The 21,474-nt window shown below is 40.5% G+C and overlaps 1 protein-coding gene across 5 annotated transcripts in view; it reads right to left on the reverse strand.

Moving 5' to 3' along the window:
- The window catches only part of tab2 (TGF-beta activated kinase 1 (MAP3K7) binding protein 2), a 44,604-nt gene that overhangs the window by 2,513 nt on the left and 20,617 nt on the right, over positions 1-21,474 (reverse strand). For 2 of the 5 annotated variants that reach the window (XM_084378070.1, XM_084378071.1), the window contains exons 2-6: positions 11,056-11,243; positions 8,155-9,841; positions 3,989-4,149; positions 2,187-2,280; positions 607-702 (exon numbers count right to left, since the gene is read on the reverse strand). In XM_084378070.1, coding sequence (XP_084234196.1) covers positions 607-702; positions 2,187-2,280; positions 3,989-4,149; positions 8,155-9,841; positions 11,056-11,157 — 2,140 coding nt within the window. In that variant the 5' untranslated portion in view covers positions 11,158-11,243. Of the gene's footprint in view, positions 1-606; positions 703-2,186; positions 2,281-3,988; positions 4,150-8,154; positions 9,842-11,055; positions 11,247-21,474 lie in introns of all 5 variants that reach the window. The other 3 variants (XM_084378072.1, XM_084378069.1, XM_084378073.1) reach the window with 3 other exon arrangements.

The following is a 21,474-nucleotide window of genomic DNA, read 5'->3' on the forward strand; positions in this document are numbered from 1 at the left end:
TTTCGAGCACAAGGAGGAAGCGTGAGGAAGGGCCCTGTGCTCAAAACGTCACCCAGCAAATAAAAGTCCTTCTGACGGGGCTTTTTGGTGTGCAGTTCTCTCTTTTTCAACAACCCAGACTGCTACAACCCTGATGGAAACATACATGGAAAAGTAAAAAGCTCCCACATTGAAGTTAGTACTATTAACCTTTTAGATTTAGCTTTAGGGTTTATTCTGGTTGTTTTATATTTGGGCCTGCATGCTCAGTCCAAGTCCAAAGTATTTTAGTAAACACAGTTATAGGCAACACAACCGACACTGTCCTGTAAGTCAGTAAGTTCAGTCTGAGAGCGGAATAAATACATGAATGAATAAACAAATGAATAAATGAGAGGTGGATATCACAAAATACAACTGCATAGTGACCACATGCCTGACTTAGAACGGACGCACATTAGGTAATAAATGGAAACAATATACCATATATAATCTTTTATGGGATAACATGAGGAGACAATACTAATGTAGTAAAGCCAACAGTGAGTTAAAGTTAAATGAATAAGATTTAAAGAATGTGTCATATGAAATGCCCAGCCATGACCATGCAGTCTTTTCTAAACTTACCAATAGATAAAGTACCTTTGGGTTTGGGTGGGACAGGACCAAGGAATCCAATGTTGTCATAAAAATTATGGATTGCACTGGGATTAAAGTGTGGTCCTTAAACAGAAGAACAAAGAGTGGAACCACAGGTTTACTCTCCATTTGATATTGGATTTACATTTTTTTTTAGTAACACCTGGAGTAAGAACATCCTGTATATACACTCCAACTGAACACTTTATATAGTACAATCATCACAGTGATGCTAGTGTGTGGCAGGATGTTAAGAATCAACCACATGGAGCTTTTCACAGCAACTCTAAAACATGCTCAGAAAACATTACACAAACTGTATCAGGTTGGTCTGATTAACCCATAAACTAAACCCAACAGAGGAGCTGAAACTTCAAAAAATCACAGTAACGATATTAAACGATGACTATCAGTTAACAGTCCTAATAAACCTCTTGGAACAACCATTACAGCCATCACGATGCACTACAACCATTAGTGGTGTAACAGTACATGTATTCATCCTGAATCATGACGTCTGCACCAAACAGTTCAGACTTCATGGTATGAAAACATAGTGGTGTCTGCGTCACACCATGGTGAGAGCATGTGTCAATATATAGAATAACTGTACGGATCCACACTCCAAGCTAGTAAGTGGCAACAACGCACATAATAGCTGTTTTTCAACTGCCATTGAACAACAAAAGCAGAAGAAGACACAATAAATGAAGATGGAGAAGATACTGTGACTATGAGCTACGGTGAGTTCCAATGAGACACCGGAGCTAGCGAACCTGACTGCTTCTTTCAAATCAGCTGTGTGGGAAAATTTCGGAGAGCGAGTGGATCAGACGAGTACAGTGTGTTGGTGTTGTACGACAGTTGTATATGAGTAGAAACATGTCAAACATTGCATATTAGATGGCATCACCCAGATGTGTCAATCACCAATAAAAAGAAGTCCAACAACTTCTCCCTACTGTGTTTAAGTGGAACAACTGTAACCTACACTACTGCCGGTTGAAAATACATGTAAAGAAAACTAGCCTTATGCATTTGGAAGGTTTTTTTTGGCTGATGTACCAAACTTGTAGATAACCTTGCCCCCAAAACCAAGGTTCAACCAAAACACAGAACGTTAAAACAATCTAAATCATAAAAGATGAGTGTGACTTGACTCCATAACTGGTTACAGTAAATGTCTGGGGTTAAATCCCAGTTCATTCATGTGCCTCTCTTCACCTGTGTAAACCGGTCGGTTGGTGGCTCGACCTCTGATGGCAGTGGAGTGCTGCCAGGGGGCCAATAAATCCCTTGTTACCAACCAGCAACAGGATGTAATTCAGGAAGAGCCGGTAGTTAACAGCACAATGGCAGCAGGTTGACTGTGTGTGTGTGGAGAGGATATGAGCAGGCCTGACCGCTGTGCAACAGCTGCACAGGATCACTCAATGACTCGCTGTTAACTTTATCATTACAGAACACAGTCATGTACAGAAGCTGTGTGCAAGTTTAAAATACCCAAATAGCAGAAAATATTCTATATTTAATATCAGAGAGAGAGAGACACACACACTAAACCCTACCTTTCGTTTGAAGGAGATCAATTTCTTTGGTGAGGCAGTCGATGTCGATCTGCAGTAACCTGTTTTTGCATCGCAACTGCTTCATCTCCTCGAGCTGAAAGAGAATGAGACGGGAGGGGATGATGGGTTAGCCATCACACAGGCTGGACATACTGCTTTAAGTCAGTGGAACAGATTTTGAGTGTGTGTGTGTGTGTGTGTGTGTGTGTGTGTGTGTGTGTGTGTGTGTGTGTGTGTGTGTGTGTGAAAGCTGCTCCACTCTCTGAGCTGGCTCGCCTCAGTAAACAACACTGAACCAAGGAGCTACTGAGCTCAGCAACACAGGCCAATTAACCCTGTGCAGCCACTCTCTCCTCTGTTGACTCAAACTGTAATAGCTGACAAAAACAGCTGACTCAACATAAAGCTAGGAGAGGCACTTCATCTGAAGCTGAGAGGATTTAACAAACTCACAGCTGCAGATCTAACATCAACATGAAGCTGAAAACAAATAAGAAACAGTCACTTTATGTTTTCTAATGAACTCTTACTATGCCTGTTCCTGCAGTTTCTCTCAACTCGCTGCAGAGCTCCAGAATGAACTGTGAAGTCAATCTGACATAAATTGTGAGTTCTGTCAGTCTGAAAATATGGAGCGACATCAGCCAAATCATAAACAGACCCTGTAATCAGCACAGTTCCAGGGTGTAGGAGAACTGATGTGCCATGAGCTGGAACCAAGAGTGGCAATGTGACCTAGATAATTCTGTTTTGTCTGTTCAGCCTTTTATCTGTCAAAACATTTGTTTGCAGTTATGAAGAACCTCTCTGATGACTCTTAATGACATACATTTCTGAGGTAACTGCTGATCAAATCATGATTAGAACTTGACAGATCTGCCAATGAAAGATATTGGATAGTTTCTTGGCATTTTCCCTTTTAAACTTTTCTATATTCTGCCTGGTGTCAGCTGAGAAATATGACCAAATGTAGTTATATCATACTATACCTGATGATTACGGGAGGTGGCAGGTCTCCCAAAGAAGCAAAATATTTTCTAATGTTACATCATCAATTCTTCACATTCAGAGATTGATATGTTCGGAGACCTTTATTTTGAAATCATGCATTTGTTTCTGATGACTTTTCTACCTGCTCATCCTCTGCTATGTCACTGACAATATCAATTATTATATTACTGCAATAGGATTAATCTAGCCTTTGATTCTCTGCCTCTGTATTTCATGCTGTTGTACTGTCGAATTGATGTTTAGTGTATTTACTGTGCCACTGTAATATCAGTAAAGACTTGTTTCAGTATTAGCCTGATCCCAAGTTTTAAGCTCACTGGCAGACCTGGGTAGCTTTCCCTGTATTACTGTACAAATAATATGGCGTGGAGCAGAGCTGACGGCAACCTGTTACTTTACTGTAAGCCTCTACCCCTCCTTGCATTTCCTGTCATTATTACCTCCACCAGTATTTTTACCTGTGTAAAAATATCTGTATCTCTGTATCTGTTTGGTTGTTGTTTTGTAAACATATTACACAAAAACTACTGAATGGATTTCCACAAAACTTTTGGTGTAGATCTGGATAAGGGGATGAATTAAATTATGGTTAAGCTGTTATAGGTGGCTTAATATTTAGAGTGACAAAGGGTATTCGAGTTTGATATTGGATTAGGCTTGCTTTAATTAAATGGGATGGTTAGGCCTTAGCGGAGGTGCCATTTTAGTTTCCATCAGTTTAAAGCAAAATACCAAAAGAATAATCTAAAAAATGGACAATTATATATTCAAAATCCCTGAATAAATCTTACAGAAGGAATCTGGGAGGCCGAGTTGGATCTCTCCATCCGTCTCCTGGTCAGGTCGTTCTCCATCTCGTTGACCTCCTCTTTTAGCTTCTCCAGCTTCTTCTTCTTCAGCTCCAGCTCGTGCCACAGCCTATCCATGCGAGCCTTCTGATGGACCAACAACGCTGGACCACACACACACACACACACACACACACACACACACACACACACACACACACACACACACACACACACACACACACACACACACACACACACACACACACACACACAGTACTATCAGCAGCTGTTTAATCTGTTCCATGTTCATTTACTGGCACTGAAAAATGTGAACATAATTTTGCATGATCATCAAAAGAGGGACAGTTTGAAAAACTACCTCTAACTAAAAACTACAGATCAAAACTAAAACTGATAATCTCTCCCAGGAACAGTAAGCGTACAGTATTGACACTTTTCCATCACACAGGCTAATCTCTGCACACTCTGTGCATAACAACAACTGAGTGTAAGGAGAGACAGAGGAGCCACATCAGATTGCTCATGTTGTCCATAAGTCTGTATTTCATCACCTGTTGTGGTAAGAGATCAGACTGCTGCAGGCACATTCTGCTGCAGTGTTTAATACAGAACTTTAACTATGCACATGATCTGCTCAAGTCTCTACAACATGTTTCCCATAATTCATGATAGTTCCTGCATCTGTTGACAGGTTGTAACACCTCCTACACACACATTCAGTGATAAACAACTGCCTTTTCTGCTGCTACACACAAACACATGCCACATCCTACAAATTATAGGAAGATGGTCGACTGGTGATCATACACTTGTTCTCCTGTCAAAATGTCCTCCAGCTACACTATTACCTACTTCACGCAGTAGGAGAGAATGAGCTGAGTGTTCAAAAAGGGAATGGAAATGTGGGGTTCTCCAACAGCCCAACACACGTACAGCTGAATATAAAGTCAACAAGGAAAAAAGCCAAATGAAGAAGACTATTTTATATGTGCTGCCACATATAAAGTACATGTGGTGTTGTCTATTTGTTGTAGTACACTGACAACATATTTTGCATTTACTACTTGATTTTGAAATATATTTCTGGGATATACAGTGAATATAGTTCAGCTACAATGAAGCCAGATGTGTCAAAATTGTGCTTGGCTCTCTGATTCACCTTATTATGTCATTCATTAAAAGACTGCTTAAACCCAGGGCTGCAAAATGTTAGAAAAAACAACAACATTGCAATATTTTGTTTTATATGATATATATTGTGATTGTGAAAAAATAGAGACATTTTCAGCTGATAACTTGAATAGTGTAATAAATTAACGTGATGTTACCTTAGGCTGCAGTCACCATTACTACTGAGTGGCAGAAAGTCTACTGAGTGGCAACTTTGTTAATATTTATCAATTGCTGCAATCTTAACCTTCAGCTTGAATGCTGAATAGAAATTAACATCTAAAACGTGAGTGAAGCGCTGAGTGAATCGGCCTTAGTTGACACTGCATGTCCTGCATGCGCACATTGCTATGTCAGTGCTGAAAAGATATATTGTGATTGACTTATTGAGATTTATCATTTCACAAGAAATACCGTTTAAAGGTCTGGTGCGTAAGTTAGTGGTATCTAGCAGTGACGTTGCAGATTGCAACCAACTGAACTTGAAAAACCCAACCTCACCCTCCCCTTTTGTGGCCAAATACATCCAGGCCTTCTCTGAAAGCAGTGTTTGGTTTGTCTGTTCTGGGCTAGATTCTGCATCAATGCAGTGACAGAGCATAATCAGAAGATTGCCTCCTATATTGATTGTTGATTTTCTGGCCTTGGCTGGACAATAAAGTTGTAAAGTTACATTACAATGCTGCTCTCTTGCACTGAAATGTGGGTGAACATAACACTAACATTACAAGTCAGATATGGGCAGTGAGTGATTAAAAAATCTGGCCACATTTGGATTTAACAAACAGAGAGTCACGCTGTGTGTAACTTCTGCCTGAAGCTAATGTCTGCAGCCATAAAACATACAGTGAGCCCAGCTTATCTGAAGTGAGGAGGTGCCGTCAGCTTTGCTGTCCAGCTCAGAGAGAGGTGTGTGCTGCAGTGTCATGTTTATGACACTTGTAATGCACTGCAGTCACATTTATGTTTTGTTTTTGTAATATACTGTTTATGTACTGAGGTGGGTCTGAGAAATACTGGTATTAAAAAGATTAATATCTTATACTGAACACTGTTGCAGTCTGATATTTTAGAATATTTTTTCTAAATAAAAAGGGAATTTAGATTGATCTAAATGCTTGTAGTAAGATACTAGCAGTTCTTAGTTTCAGGTGAATATAAACAAATAGAAACATAATTATGAAGATTATATTCAATTTTGGCCAATAGATCACCTTTAATGGGCGTTTAGAGCTAATCTTCCTTCTTAGCAAACCCATCCCACTATTTCTTGTCATTTCAAGTAGTCTGTACAACCGATGACAGACAGTTCTTTTCTTTACTCAGACATCAACAGGAACCTGTCTGACACCTGAAACGTCCAAAAACAATACCTAGTTTCTCCTAAACTCTGCACTAAATCAGCTGAGGTGACAAATGGGTCATGCAGTTAAAAAAAAAAAGAACATTTTTTTAAATCTGCAACGCCTGCTTTTAATTGTTGTTTTTGAGATTCAGGAATTTGGGGAGGCAATGAGTCACACTATTATCCAATATTATCAGTGAATGATCTGGTATGCATCTGACTGAATGAATTCTGTTTCAAAAGGCTGTGTGATGTTACTAACCCACTAAACCAACAATAACAAACACATAAAACAAATATATGGGTTCAGAAAACACACAGGCTCAACAGGAATGCTTGCAGATTCAAAAGAGTCATTTCTTTTGGCACCAGGTGTTATGTCAGTCTATTTAAATAAATCAAATAACACTAAAGTCTGTGATCAGTAGGACGCCTTCACTGTTCAGTCAGAACTGGGTCGTCAACACAATTATGTAATTACAATAATGTTATTCTGCTGCCAAACAGTAACAGTTCTGCTGTGAATGTTGAACACATTAATGTTTAGTTAACAGTCAGGTGGTGACAGGTGCTGCATTATCAGGTACAACATGACTCAGTTGGTGTCAATAAACATTTTTCCAAGCCGAAGCAAATAAAGTAGGAGAAAAGTGGGCTGCTGAGGGTCAGCAAAGTCAGCACGCCCACTGTGAAGCCCCTTTTGGTGGTAGTCATGGCAGTGCAGGAGCCACAGCCAGTGACTCACACGTAATACAGTGAAAAGCCCAAAAAAGGAAACAGCAGTGTGCTCGGACACGTTTGACTCACACTACAGAATCCGCCAGTCTCAGGGGTCGTCGGAGCAAACACAGCATTTAGTGCGGAGGACTCACACTGCTGTCATCACAGCAGCCCTCACTGAGCGAGTCACCTATGCTTTTATCTACCTCATGGACACGCAGCAGTGTTTCTCCACTGGCTAAGCGTTGGTGACAGCAAGTATACTCAGTTTGGCTCAAGACTTACATTGCACTCAATGTTATGGAAAGAGACTTTAAAAACACACAGTATACTTTAGAGTAAAATTACTTTCTTGGCAGGCTCCAGTGGAAAAAGCATTTAGACCCTCTGCTGGGAGCAAAAAAACTGAGTAGTATTATTCATTGTTAAGGCTGCTTGAAAAACGTCTCTTTTTGCCTCATCATCACTATGTGCTCTTTAGCCACTTGACATTTGCTAAACAACCAATAAACAGTGAGGCAAAGAGCTCCAACAAGATATCAGAGGCCTACTTGATGACGATTCACAGTGTTAACAATTTCTGGACATTTTTGTCTGTTTGGTTCAAACTGTGGGCGTTAACTCCTTATCTAAAGTATGTATTCACAAACTTGCTGATCTGAGTAAGTATCTTTAAAAAACTGTCTGACACCACTTTGCAATGCTGGCAATAATGTAAGAAATGTAAAAAATAAATACAAATAAAATAGTAAGTGAATTTGTATTGTGAAAAAAAGTGTGTTGGGTTATTTTTGTGACCTTATGAATGCTTTAACTCTCCCTGGTGATTATTTTTTGATGTTTAGTCTTGTGTTCTATTTGGCCATAAAGACTGGGATCTTGATCATTGATGACACTCAGCATTGCTCACCTTGTGTGTATGCTGCATCATCAGAGCCCATGCTGAGTCTGCGAGGCTCACTCGGCCTCTCCCTATGTGGCGACAGCGGGTCTGACAGATGGAGGGGGTCTGGCTCCACAAAGTGGTGGTCTGAGGGTAGGCTGAGGAGGTTGTTGGGCTCAAAAGTAGGGGACACAACTCCTGGGGACACGGCTGGGGGCTTATTGGGGGACACCGTGATTTTAAAAGTGTATTTGGTGTTGGGCTGAGTCACCACCACACGTGGGGAAGAAGCTGTGCCACCTCCTCCCACAGAGGCACGGGATTTAGGGGGATGGTGGTGGATGTAGGCGGGGCCCATGCTCACTTGGCCCCCCATGTTCCTGGCCCCCGAGGGCCCCTGCAAGGGAGGGTTGGCTGAGATGTAGACTGTGGGAGGGTTCCTACCCCCACTGTCGTCGCTGGAGGCGTTGGCAGAAATGTAAAACTTGGGTTGGGAGCGGGAGCCGGTTGAGGCCACAATGGCCTCCTCAGAGGGAGTGGTAGCAGCAGTAGGCGGGCTGGCAGAGATGTAAACAGTGGGCTGGCTGCGGCTCAGACCTGGGCCTCCGATGGAGAGAGGGGTGGTGGGGACAGTAGCCACCCCGGTTGAAGAGGAAGAAGAGGAAGGGCAGGAGGAGGAGGTGGAGCAGGACCGGGGCCCGCTGCTTGTCCGCAGCACGGCTGTTGTGGTTGTGGAGTTGCTCCTCTGAGGAGATTCAAGTTTGATCTCTATCTGATTCTTCCGTGGGCCAGTGGAGATGTTCTGGATGTTGTACTGACTGATGGCTGACAGGGAGGTGGGAATGACAGAGGAGGAGGAGGAAGAAGAAGAGCATGAGGAGACACCGGAGGAAGAGGCCTGGCTTCCAGTGGGAAGAAAGGAGGGTGCCTGGGGGTTTGTGGGGGAGCTGATTGGCATGTAGACATGAGAGGTTTGGTGGCCCTGGGTCTGGTGCTGTGAGGTATGTGAGGAGGCGTGCTGAGGGCCGGACCAGGAGCCGGACAGGGAGGAGGGGTGTGAGATCTGGTAGATCTGCTGCTGGGGCTGGGAGGTTGGGCTGTACTGTGGCCTGCCTCCCTGCGGCTGGTTCTGCCGGGTCGTACCGGTCTGGCTAACATAGGGCCTGATATAGATAGAGTTACCCTGTGGACTGCTGAGGCCCGATTGTGGCCCGCCGTGTATGTGCAAAGAAGTGGGGGTGTTGCGGCCTGTCTGGATATTAGGGGCTAGAGTCACGGTAATGGGGTTGAAGCGGGGTGTCTGCTGGGCACCCATACTCGTTCCTTTGACACCCAGAGGGTAGAGTCCGAGGTGCTGTGGAGGCTGCGGTTTGCGTGTGGGCTCCATCACACCAAATACATTGAGGCTGGAGGGCACCTGCACTGGGGCTGACTGGGGCTCCTGCTGAAAGAAGTCACTGGCCTGGCCTGTCTGGAGGGGCCCGTCACTCAGGCTGTGGGCCAGAGTCCGGCTGCCGTTCATTCTCAGGCTGTCCCGAACTGGGGCCACATGCACATTCTGAGACTGCAGGCCCAGGTTCAGCTGGGTCATGTGATTACGGAGCCTGGTGAAGGTGGGGTCGTCAGAAAAGCTAAGATTTCCGTCCTCACTGTACAGGTAACCTGGACTGACCTGGGACAAGTATTCACAGCAGGCGTCCAAATTGTTGTTGTTCTGAAAGGAAAGAGAGAAGGATTTAACTTATTATTCAGTATCAAAGTCTCAGGTGAAGAGACAAAGATAATAACATTCATACCTGTTTTTTACTCTATACCATCAACATTATTAACTAACTTTTTATATTGTAACTTTACAAATCCTACAGTCATATACTTTCAGTGTTGTCTAGCTGACTTATACATGTTGGCTAAGGAAACACAGTTGTGGCCTTCCCTGGTTCATTTGTCATAGTAACCCCATTGAGGTACTGACATCAAACAAAACAAAGTTTAATTAACATTGAGTTACCACTCATTTATAATTTTCCCTCAGTTTTTACCTTGCACCTTTATTATTATGTTTGATGTTAGGTCTGTATATTCATTTCAGTCCTTCTTTGAGCAATACTGCCATTTATTTCTTTGTTCAAACAACAATTTTTAGCAGTGAAGCCCAGTCAATACATGACTTTTGAGACTGATACCAGTTAAATATGTTTGTAATAACTAGTTTCTCTGATGTTTAAATGGAAGCTTATAGTTAGAACAGTTGACTAGTCTAAAAGTAAGAAAACACTCAGGAAACAGTTAAATTTGAGTGATATTTAATCCACAAGATTAAACATTGTCAGAGAAAATATTGCATATAGTATAAGAGCCATTTGGAACAGTTAATCAAATCGTATTTTATATGACGCTGAAATTTGTGTCACTTTGGCACCCTGCATTATGAACATTATTATTACATTACATATATAAACTATTACATATATTACATTATTCTACAAAACATGACAACAAATCACTTCATTCATTTCATTAATAACATTTACTGAAAACAATGTTCATCTTCACAAAGAGTCTTTAGGAAACATGCCTGATAATTATAACTGCATTTTCACTGCGTGAACACAATTGCATAGCTATTTTAATAAAGCAACATTAGACTGGGAAGACATGACATTTCAATGCAATTCATGCAATTTTCAATTTAAAATAATTTCCATCATAGTTTAACCAACTATTATTACTGGTGCTGAGCGAGGGTAGCAACGTTTAATCAACTAGGTGATTAGTCGTGCACATCCCTAATACACCAATTTTTTACAACTAAAACATTTGATAATACATCTGCCAATATGTATTATCCCCAATATATCTACAACAAGCCAGAAAGACTTGAATTGTGGAAATAATTTTTTCCTGTGTCAGAGGTTTGAACTTGCTTACCTGCAGAACACACTGGGAGACAACACCCTCTGGTACTTCAGGGAACTTCTGGCGCAGGTCATGCAAAACCTGAATGTCAATCTGGTGGCTTCCCTGGGCCATTCGTATGTTGCCAGGTCAGGACTGCTTGTTCTGTTCAGCGCACTGGGGCGTCAGTCGTGGCAGCAAACCACCTTCATCTTGAACATCTTCTGAAATGAAAACAAGAAAAAAAGGGAAAAAATGTGATGAGAAAAGGATTCATTTTAAAACAGAGTTTCACACAGAATCCAATCTTTCTCTAATCCACACTCAGAAGGGAATCTCCACACAGTCATATGAGCTGTGTTTTGTTAACATTCAATGAAAAAGTAAGCATGTCCAAGTGGCAGGGAAGGAGCCAGTGTGGTCTATTGCAACTCCATTCTACAAGACATCCGTCAGACATTTGAGGTCGTCTATTTCATTATGCCTGGGAGCTTTCAAAGCTACATTTCAGAGGTCCTCAATGAGAATAGATGGCATTCATTTCTGAAGCCCTCCTCCCCACAAAGCCCCTTAATAAAAGAGTAGCAAAGGGAGGAAACCACCTCTGACTGACTACTGGGATAACCAGCCTTTCTAACTGATCTTAACATCAACATTCACTTATTGAGGGCAGAAGGGGAGCGAACAGTAGTCTGGTCTGGAGGAAAACCTCCACATAAAGATCTGTTCAGCTCCAACGTAAGGCAGCTCTGCAGAACAGTCGATTCCTGCGAACCACTGCTTTGTTTCTGATACTGTAGTAAAAAGACACAGAGCTGCAGGTCTATAATACTGTGTTTACCCCTGACTGTCTCACACACATAAATCTGAGGGACAGTCATTTTTATTTAGCCAATTTTCCTTTGTGCTCCTCTGCTCCTTATTGCCAGTAAAGATCCTGGTGCTTACTTATGTTGCTACAACAGTTTCTGAATTAAGCACTGTTATCTGACACTGGACACTTCAGAATATGATCACAACAGGACGAAAAGTAAGGATAGGGGATACAAAACTTTGCATGAACTCACCAAACTGAACAGTGTTGTAACAAAGTTGGGATTCATTTAAAGCTATGGCTCAAAGTACAACTGTAAGAAAACGGATCTCCTTCAAGCTCAAAACCTCAAAACCTCAATTATGCATTTTCATTTGTTATTATTAAATGATCATGCAATAACACATGCAAACTAAACTAAACAAGACAACACAACACATGCCCTTTATGCTCTTAATGAAAAATAACCTTTTTTTCAAAACTTAATTTAAACAGGATATGTTTGTGCCCTAATGGGACAGTTACAAGCTTCTTCTTTTTTCTCTGTATGTCTCCTGAAAAGGGTTACTGACCTCCTTTTACCGTGTCTAATTGCCCATCTAGTCAGCGCACATTCAAGTGGCAGCTTGTTACGGACTGGAATAAGGATTTAGGAAACCCAGTGCTTACCAGTAGGGATGCACAATGACATTTTTGCCGATGTGGCAGACTGATAAGATGACTCTTTACTTTGGCTATGCTCACGCACGTGAAACGTAGACCAAGTAGTTTCCTTATTTTGCCCCAGTTATTGTGTACTTTTTGAAAAGCACCTTACATCTCTGCAACTTGTCCAAAATTATGTAGAAAATGACGGCACATCAGATTTTCAGTGAAAATCCAATATCGCGCATTCCTACTTACCAGTGGAGTGTGTAGTTCACCACTGATTTTCTAACCTTGGTTTAATACACTGCTCATGTCTGGTTGAAAAAGATCAGTCAAATTATCATTTCAAGAATCATCAGGAAATTAATTGACAATAACAGGAGATCTTAATAATGTTGTATTACAGTTTAGTGTTGTCAAAATGACCATTTTATTGATAAATACCGATTCTGAATATTTTTACGCAGTATCAACTGCAACTGCACACTCGTACCAGCTGCGCTATGCCACTCTTTTCTCTGACAGGGAGTTCACACACACAAACAAAAACACACACACCACTGCAGTGCCCACACAGGCCCTCCACCTCACACCCATCTGACTATAGTCAGATTTAAATAAGCACGCAGTATACCAGTGTAATATAAAAATGTAAATGGTGTGCTCTCAATGTTGTGCCAATTTTTCCCTGTGGTATCAAACATTGTATCAAATATCGATATTTTTCAAGCTGTTGTATCCAAGTCAAAAAATTCCAGTATGGTGACCACACTAATATACTCAATTTACGCAGGTTATGCGAAACTGCACACCACCAAAACCTTCCTTACTGTGATGTGCTGCTACCGGTGCTCCAAACACGAAATCTACAAGCCTCTGCTTGTGGATTATCCTTTGAAAAAGAGAGCTTTTTCTAATATTTAGTCTATCATGCCTGAAATTAATTGGACAAAAATATTTGAATGACCTCACAGTATACCTCACAAAACATTTCAACAGCATCACAATATGCATACTCCACAATGACAATAAAGTTGGAAAAATGCCTCTCTACGAGCTACAACAAACACTGAATGCTATAACCTGTGATGAAGGCAGGATTTACTTCAGGGCTGTTGTATTATTTTACCGAGGTGTACCCAATTAACTCACAGCTATTATGTTGCTGGAAATGGCTTGGGAGAAAAAAGAGGCTGGTAGGTGTTCACAGACAGTTGTGCTTGGCTGTTCTAGCCAAAAACATTCTATGCATAAGCTATACTCATACCTGGAAGGTGGCCAAGGCAACCACACTATTACTACTAGCCACTGTGCAACTTCACTTGAACGGCCAAGGCTTTACTCAAGAAATTTGACTCCTTGGACCCAGGTTTGAAAAAGCTAGTCAAACGATTTGTTCTGGCACAAACTCACTTCTCCAACCATCACCCTACAACAGTAAGGGACAAAAACCACAGACAAAAGTGACATGAAACAGAACAGTCATGAGAAGTTGAAAGTATAAGTGCATGACGGCCATGTCTTGTGTTATCCCACACTTCTTCTGACCGCACGCTTTCGAAACATCTTCCTGTGGGAGGTTCACATGCCATTCAAAACACTGTGACACATGAAGCATACCCTGTTCTGCTTTATGCTGATCAATGCAGTGTGCTGCAGAGTGAATGAACAAGTGACAAGTCTCTTGACAGCAATGTTAATACATCAGACTACGTGAATTTGAGGACTGAGATAACCCGGAACAAAACTTACAGACACTTGAACACACTTATTTAAAGATGAAGAAAAGTCAAGAGAGTCCTTCCGATCACAGTGGCCTCTTCTTTCTGCCAAGAAGACAAAGTATCTATCAGAGCAGCTGGGCTTCTGTCTTATCGTAGCTATTAGGATGTGTAATGTCATAACGGAAAAGTCGTAAATCGGCTTTGCAAAACATCCGTATGTAGCTGATAAGCTTCAGGGAAAGCCGGGCTGTCCTGAGACTGACAATGAGAAAAGGGAGATTCATTTTACATTCTGTGCTACCAAATCACATTTATTATATATTATAAAGAGTAGGGCTGCAACTAATTCTCAATTAATCTGTCGATTATTTTCTTGATTAATCGATTAGTTGTTTGGTCCTTGAAATGTCAGAAAATTTGGGATAAATGTCGATCAGTGTTTCCCAAAGACTAAGATGACGTCCTTAAATGGCTTTTTTTGTCATCAATCCAAACATATTAAGTGTACTGTCACCGAGGAGGAAATACATCAGAGGCTGGCATAAGATTTTTTAAACCTTTTTTCCTGAGAAAAATGACTAAATAATTATGAGAGATAATCAAAATATTTGATACAACATATAATATTTTTCATAGTTGACACTAACAGATAGATTGACTAATTGTTGCAGCTCTAAAAAAAGAGAGAACTCATCAACATCTGAATAAAAAAATGGAAATTGTCTCCAACTTGTTGTTCTAAAACAAACCATCAGCCAATGTTTCTTTTTGTCTTCTCAAAAACAAGGAAATGGAACGTTTTGTAATTATGCCATCAGACTGTGGCATTCATTCTGTGTCAGAAAAAGCACAAAATTTGCAGAGTGCCTCTAAATACAAACCAGGAGCTCCATGTTTAGAGTCAATCTTACTGCCTCTACTAAAGCATTTTCCATCTCCAGCAGATTAAGCAAATGAAGACAGCGTCCAGCCTTTATGGTATCCAACTTCACAGCCCGCTTCTGGAGCCTTAAACATTATCAGTTTACATCTACCTGTTTGATTTACAGGCCAAGAGGAGCCATCAGTGCACAGAGCCAGAGAACACAAATCCACCATTCAGGCTGGTCAGCTCAACTACTGTGGGAAAGGAAATTCACTACTTGGCGGCTAACCCAGTTACAGGTCAACAGTGTGGTTAGATTGTTTCCTGGCTTCAAAAACAAAAAGGTCCACACCTCTTCACTGTACGTAATTACAGGCCTGCAGCCGGCCCGTGTGTGTGAGAGTGGGGAAGGGGGCTCTGAGGGGGGCAGATTAGTCCTTACTGTCCCTGGAGGTGCTGGTGGAACAGGGCCCAAGGCAGCGCTGCACTGCCAACAGAGATAGACACAAAGCTTCTATTGCTGAGGCTGTTATTCACTGTGCCAAAGCATTGACCCACAGCCCCACACTCATTTCTGGAGGTAGCAGGCCTGCCATGCTCCATCAATGGGCTCATTCACTCTGCCAGAGTGAAAGCACCTAAAAATGTCTAAATCAATTAAAGCCTAAATAAAATGTGGCTAAATAACCAACAGGAGGCCGTTGGCAGAAATATCAGCCCAGCACCTGATGCTGTGACCACTGCGATAGCCCACACAAAACTAGTTCTTATAAACAAAGAGGCTACACATCACTGGGAACAAAAAACACACAACAAAATGTCATGCCATTCTCTCTTCAGCATGCAAAGACTAGATGTTTTGATCATGATTGTTTGGAACAGTGCTGACCTTGTCAAACCAAATCTTCCAACGATTTTGTGGAAACGGGAGTTCAAATATGAAAAAACATTAAATGCAGTGGAAAGAGTAGGGATCTCATCTGAACCTCAATCAGCAGCCCAGCGGCATCGCATGGAATGTCTCACTGCTGTGTCCTCGTCCAGCTAAATTTAAACAAATAAAGGGACTAATTGGCAGTGGACGCTGTTGAGGGCTGCTGGCAAGCACCCCAGTATTCCCAAGAAGCAATGGACGTGCTCCTGTGTGTGTGTCTAGTGTACACACTCACACATTCACATTTACAAGCATCCTGTACTGTAGGGTGCCACATAAACAACTCAAAGGACCAATATCTAGGGCTGCAGAATTAATCGAAAGATTATTGAAATCATAGTATGGCCCACTGCAATATCAAAAATTGCAAGACACTGCAGATTTTGATCACTGTAAAATGTGCGACAAACAGCATTATAATGAAGTAATGTAGTACTGCAGAAACGGCCTGGCCTACAAATCTTCTTCTTCAGATGTATGAAAACATGTTTGTTTGGTATAGATTCCCACAAATGTCACATCATCATGATTTTAATAGTTTTTTTCAGTAGAAATGAAAATTGTGCTGCAAAAATTATAATTCCTAACAATCATGAATCATACTGCAACTAAAATATCTGTCAAAAAATAATCGCATCGTGATTCTATTTTCCCATATCATGGAGTCCGACCAATATTCAATAACGTGAATGATTCACGTTCTTAAGAAATTATTTTGTCAATAGGAAACACAGCTATTATTTCCACTTGAAAGCTTGAGCTATGTTGCACGTGAGAGACACATTTGCAAAACAGAGCTGTTAATAAGTCAGTTTGAAATATTATTTACACCTGAGAAAGCATTTGAAAAGAAACAAAACAAAAATCCAATCCTTCCAAACTCCTCCAATTTGGATGTATATAGTAACAGAAAATGGAAATACATGCAAAGTTCATGTACCTTAAAATTGTACTTGAGTAAACTGTACTTAGATTCCATCACTGGATATTGTGAATTTTGACATTACATTTTTAATTTTTACTTCAAATGTTTACAGTTCCAAATAACAGTTATCCCTCTCCTTGATTACCATTATTGGTATTAGTATTATTCCAGGAAAAACATACTGGATGATCCCTAGCTGTAACACAGTCTGGTTTCAGCTGTGCAGCTTGCAGCGTGGTGTCCCTCAGATCGAAACAAGTGAGCAGCAGTCCCATAGAGCGTCTGCTATGCTTTGTCTCATGCCATTCCTTCTTCATTTTTCTGTGAACTACTACTGTGAATACACTGGTCAATCTTAAAGAATGCCATTTGATTCATGCATTTCTCTTTTTTTTTTACATTTCATTCTGATTCAATGACTCTGAAGAAACACAGGCCCTATCATACCTTGCCTCCCACAGAGCGCAGGAACACACAGGCTTGCATGGAAACTTTACTGAGCAGACTAGTCTTAACAAAAGAGCTTTTCAAGTCATCACAAAAGCTGTGACACACTGAATCAAAGTGATTTCCCACCATATTAATGTCACGAGTCTGACTAAAATAAACTACAAGATAAACTGCAATTGTGTCATCAATGGAAACTTGAAACAGTTGTGCATCTTCAACAAAATTGTCTTAAAACATCCTGAAAGATCAAATTGAAAGGTCAAGCTCAGAGCGTAAATCTTGACTCTTATTACGAGTTTATGTGCTCAGAATGAAAAATGTACCACATTACTTAGATGAATAAGTTTGGGACAATATTTTTTTCCATAATCAATCTAAATGCATCATATTAATGACAACACATTTACTATGAGCATGTTAGGCTTGCACATGATCCCCATACATGAGGCAGCTCTTTTGTTCCAGGCAATGTCTCCAGAACAGAAACAAACCACACTTTATGTGCAGAACCCAAATTGCACTCAACTGTGCCATGAAGCCTGGGCCTCACAGAGCACACAGAGAGCTGGGATAAACTCTGCGAGACAGCCTTGGCTTTTAGTTGCCCACTCTTGAAAATGGGGTATGAGAGTGTTTGTGAGCAAGCGTGTGAGTGTATGTGCGTGGTGGTGGGGGAGTGTGTGTGTGCAGGAAATCAAAAATTCTTCAGCACCACAGCCTGCAGCTGGTGGTTTATTGGAAGCAGGCAAGAAGGGCACCAACTCCCCAGGTCGACCAACCCCTCCCAAGGCACTGTGGGAAACTGGGAGGTCTTAGAAACATGGAGAAGCGTCTCTCTCCTGAGCTCTCTGCACAGTCTATAGACTGCCAGTCCAACTTCTTGCTTTCCTGTAAATGCCATAAATAATGGTTTGAAAAAGCCGCCTGGTCGGCACTGTCACTCCTTACTGTATGATGCAGAAAGAGGAGGAAAGGGGGGCTTTTATAAGTGGTAAGTAGGTGAAGCTGCCGGGTGCTTTCTGCAGCTCGCTTTTCTGCGTGTCAGAATGTGCGTTGGACTCAGACGTTAGTTGAACACCAAATTTATGTGGGCAACAAAATGCCGAGCTCATCCAGCAGCTTCTTAAAGTACAAATGTGTGTTTCATCATAGAGCCTGTGAGCTGCTTTCACCTGCAGTCACCTCAACCACCAGCAAAACATTCTCAGGCCTTTTCGTCAATTAACTGGCCTGATTAAAGGTACAACTGAGGCAATACTGTGCCATGGGTGGCCTGGGCAACCCGACAGAGGGCTGCACAACAAAGACTATTATCAACAGCTTAGGTAAAAAGAGCAAAAAACATGTTCCTTCTATAGAACATATTGCTGACTTCTCTAATCTTTACTTTTTTATCGTGAAATATTGAATAGTTTTACTTTTTCAGGCTTCTACTATTGTAATTAAGCAGTCTGAGAAGAGACATGACTCTTTGGTTGAACAGCTTACAATTCAGGCGCAGGAGTCATGAGTAGACATTGCTTTGCTTTAAAGGTAATACAAGCCAAAATGTTTGGGAACCACTGGCCAAGGTAAATATTATGGTCCCTCAAAGTGATTGGATGACTTTGCGTCTGTTCCTGGGATACCACCAATGTGTTTTTATGCATCAGTAGTATCCCAGATGGTAACGGATGCACTGTATTCCAGAAATGCCAGAACAGCACTTGTTTTTAAGGTAAGCTTCAGGTGGTCATATGGTCATATGGTCATATATGGTCATATTTCAAGCAACAGCAAAATGCAACAAGGGGAAAAATGCATAAACCTTTGGGTTCCCAACCCGACTGCTTTAGTGTATTATTTGGTGGTATTCATAATGATTAAGGCAAAAGAACATCACTTTAATCAAGTTAATCAACATGCAGCTCGAACTTTGCAATAGCTGTGAGTGTGAGGAATATTAAATGCCAAATTCAATCCTGCCATCTGTCTGCTGGCAGGCACATGGAAATATTTTAAAATTCTTTATTGTATAAACAAACATTAAGCAATTCATTTGCTGTTAAACTGATATGGCCTTCTGTAATACCAAGCAAACATTTCTTACTTCAGAAGCACTTCAACCATTGTGCAATATGCATCTGTTAAGTCAGCACAGGAGGTTAAATAGAAAAATTCCAGTGGTGCTTTGAATTTATTATTGACAATGAGCTTTCAGTGTGTATTTTTCACAGGCGCATGCACACACAGCTGTTACATATGTTTTAAGAGACTAAACTGTAAGGCCTCCATGTTTTCCAAATATATTCCAATATGTTTGTTTTTTGTTGTTGGTTTTTCCAATTCCCATGATTATATTTCTCAGTAAATGGGAAATAATTTTAAGGAATTTCTGGGAATCCTGTTTCCTGAGTTTAAACCCTTGTCTATAGCACATGCAACATCTGTCTGGCAAATCTGCCAGTGTTTAACAAAAAACTATTTGCTGTCAAACATGAAGGCTAAACATTTTTTAGAGAAATGTGCAATTCCACCTGTTTTCATTAGTATTTTGTTCATATTCACAAAAATGAATTATTTTCACTGTGGTCAGCATTTCCTCTTTTTAGTGGTCTAACACCTGCTGCAAGTTGCCAAATCCAAATAAAGGTAATTTCAAATGAATGACATGGAATATTAAAAATACCCCATGGAGTTCTCATTGTAATCAAACAGACTTTTTACATTCACAATAACATCACAATAACCTCTTGCATATGTGTCTTACATTCTTCTGACAATGATGAATACATTTCCTGCTAAATTTATTTTTGTAATCTTTTAAAACTTTAACATTTAGCTTGCAATCTTCATCTTTTTTTATTGTTACAACTTTTTCTATGCATTACTGCATCATTTCATTGTAAAACATTTTTTTAAACCAACATTCATTCTGATTTGCATCTGAAACAATGTGTGTTCTTAAATTTATTAGAAATGTCATAAAAGCTCTTTCAGTGTTTGAATATTAGGGCCTATGCAGATGATTACTTGCTGACTTGCTAACAGTGCTTTCTCCAAATGCTTTCAGACAATAAAATGTAAAAAATGAGGTTAGTCTAGCCACCCCCAGAGGACTTTTCACTTCCTTCTTAATATGGATTCATGACATACTACTATGAACCATCTTCCAACTCCACGTCTACATGTGGAAACAGATGACCGGAGGGTCAACTGTCCATAACCACATGAACAAGTTTATCTTCACAGAGCAGTGTCTTCCTTGTGGTATGAAAGAGATACAGAATTAAAGCTAACACAGTAAGTAAACACACTGCTGAAAAAATGCAAAAATGCATTCAACAACAAGTGGCGTCTGGTCTACATTAGTGGAGATACTGAGTGAAAATTAACATTGTACACCATGAAAGTGATTCCCAAGCATCCCTGCCAGGCTGATCGTAAATAAAAAAATACTCAGTGTCAGTGGGTGGTTTGTACTGGTTAAGGCAATGAGGCAGGGCTGCATGTCAGTAAATATGACATGATAATGAAAAGCTCTACTGCTTTGCTAAATATTTTAATCATGAATAATCATCTCATCATTTTAAACACCCTTTATCTCGTTTCTTTTGCTTATGGACATCATTAGCAGCATTCAATCCCTTAATTCTGACTCACCTACATTTGTTTTCAGAAGTCGTCCTTCATGCGTGAATGAAGAGCGCTTGTCTGTGATCAGTGTGTGAAAGTGTAAAAAGCAATTGGAGGTATAGATTTTGTAAGGCATTTATGATTATTCAATTAAGACTAATTAATTAGATATATACGTCTCATACGAAAATAACAATTTATATTAATCAAATTATACTAAATTATTGATAAATTCTTGTTTAGCATCTAGCATTACAGCCTAACAGTTTTATATGGATGTGAAACACGATGAGGATTTGAAACTCTGTTGCGGTACTTATTTTTTGCTCCATCTTTCCTTTAACCAACAAGTGCAATTTTTATTAAGGTCAAACTACATGTTTAAATGCAGCTTAAGTCAACTACACAACCGAAAACACTGACTATACTAATACACAGTGTTATTTGGTGAACAGAGCACTTTGCATTCCTTCAGAA

The sequence above is a fragment of the Pagrus pagrus genome (assembly GCF_965226575.1).
Source record: "Pagrus pagrus genome assembly, chromosome: 16".
Classification (NCBI taxonomy): Eukaryota; Metazoa; Chordata; class Actinopteri; order Spariformes; family Sparidae; genus Pagrus; species Pagrus pagrus.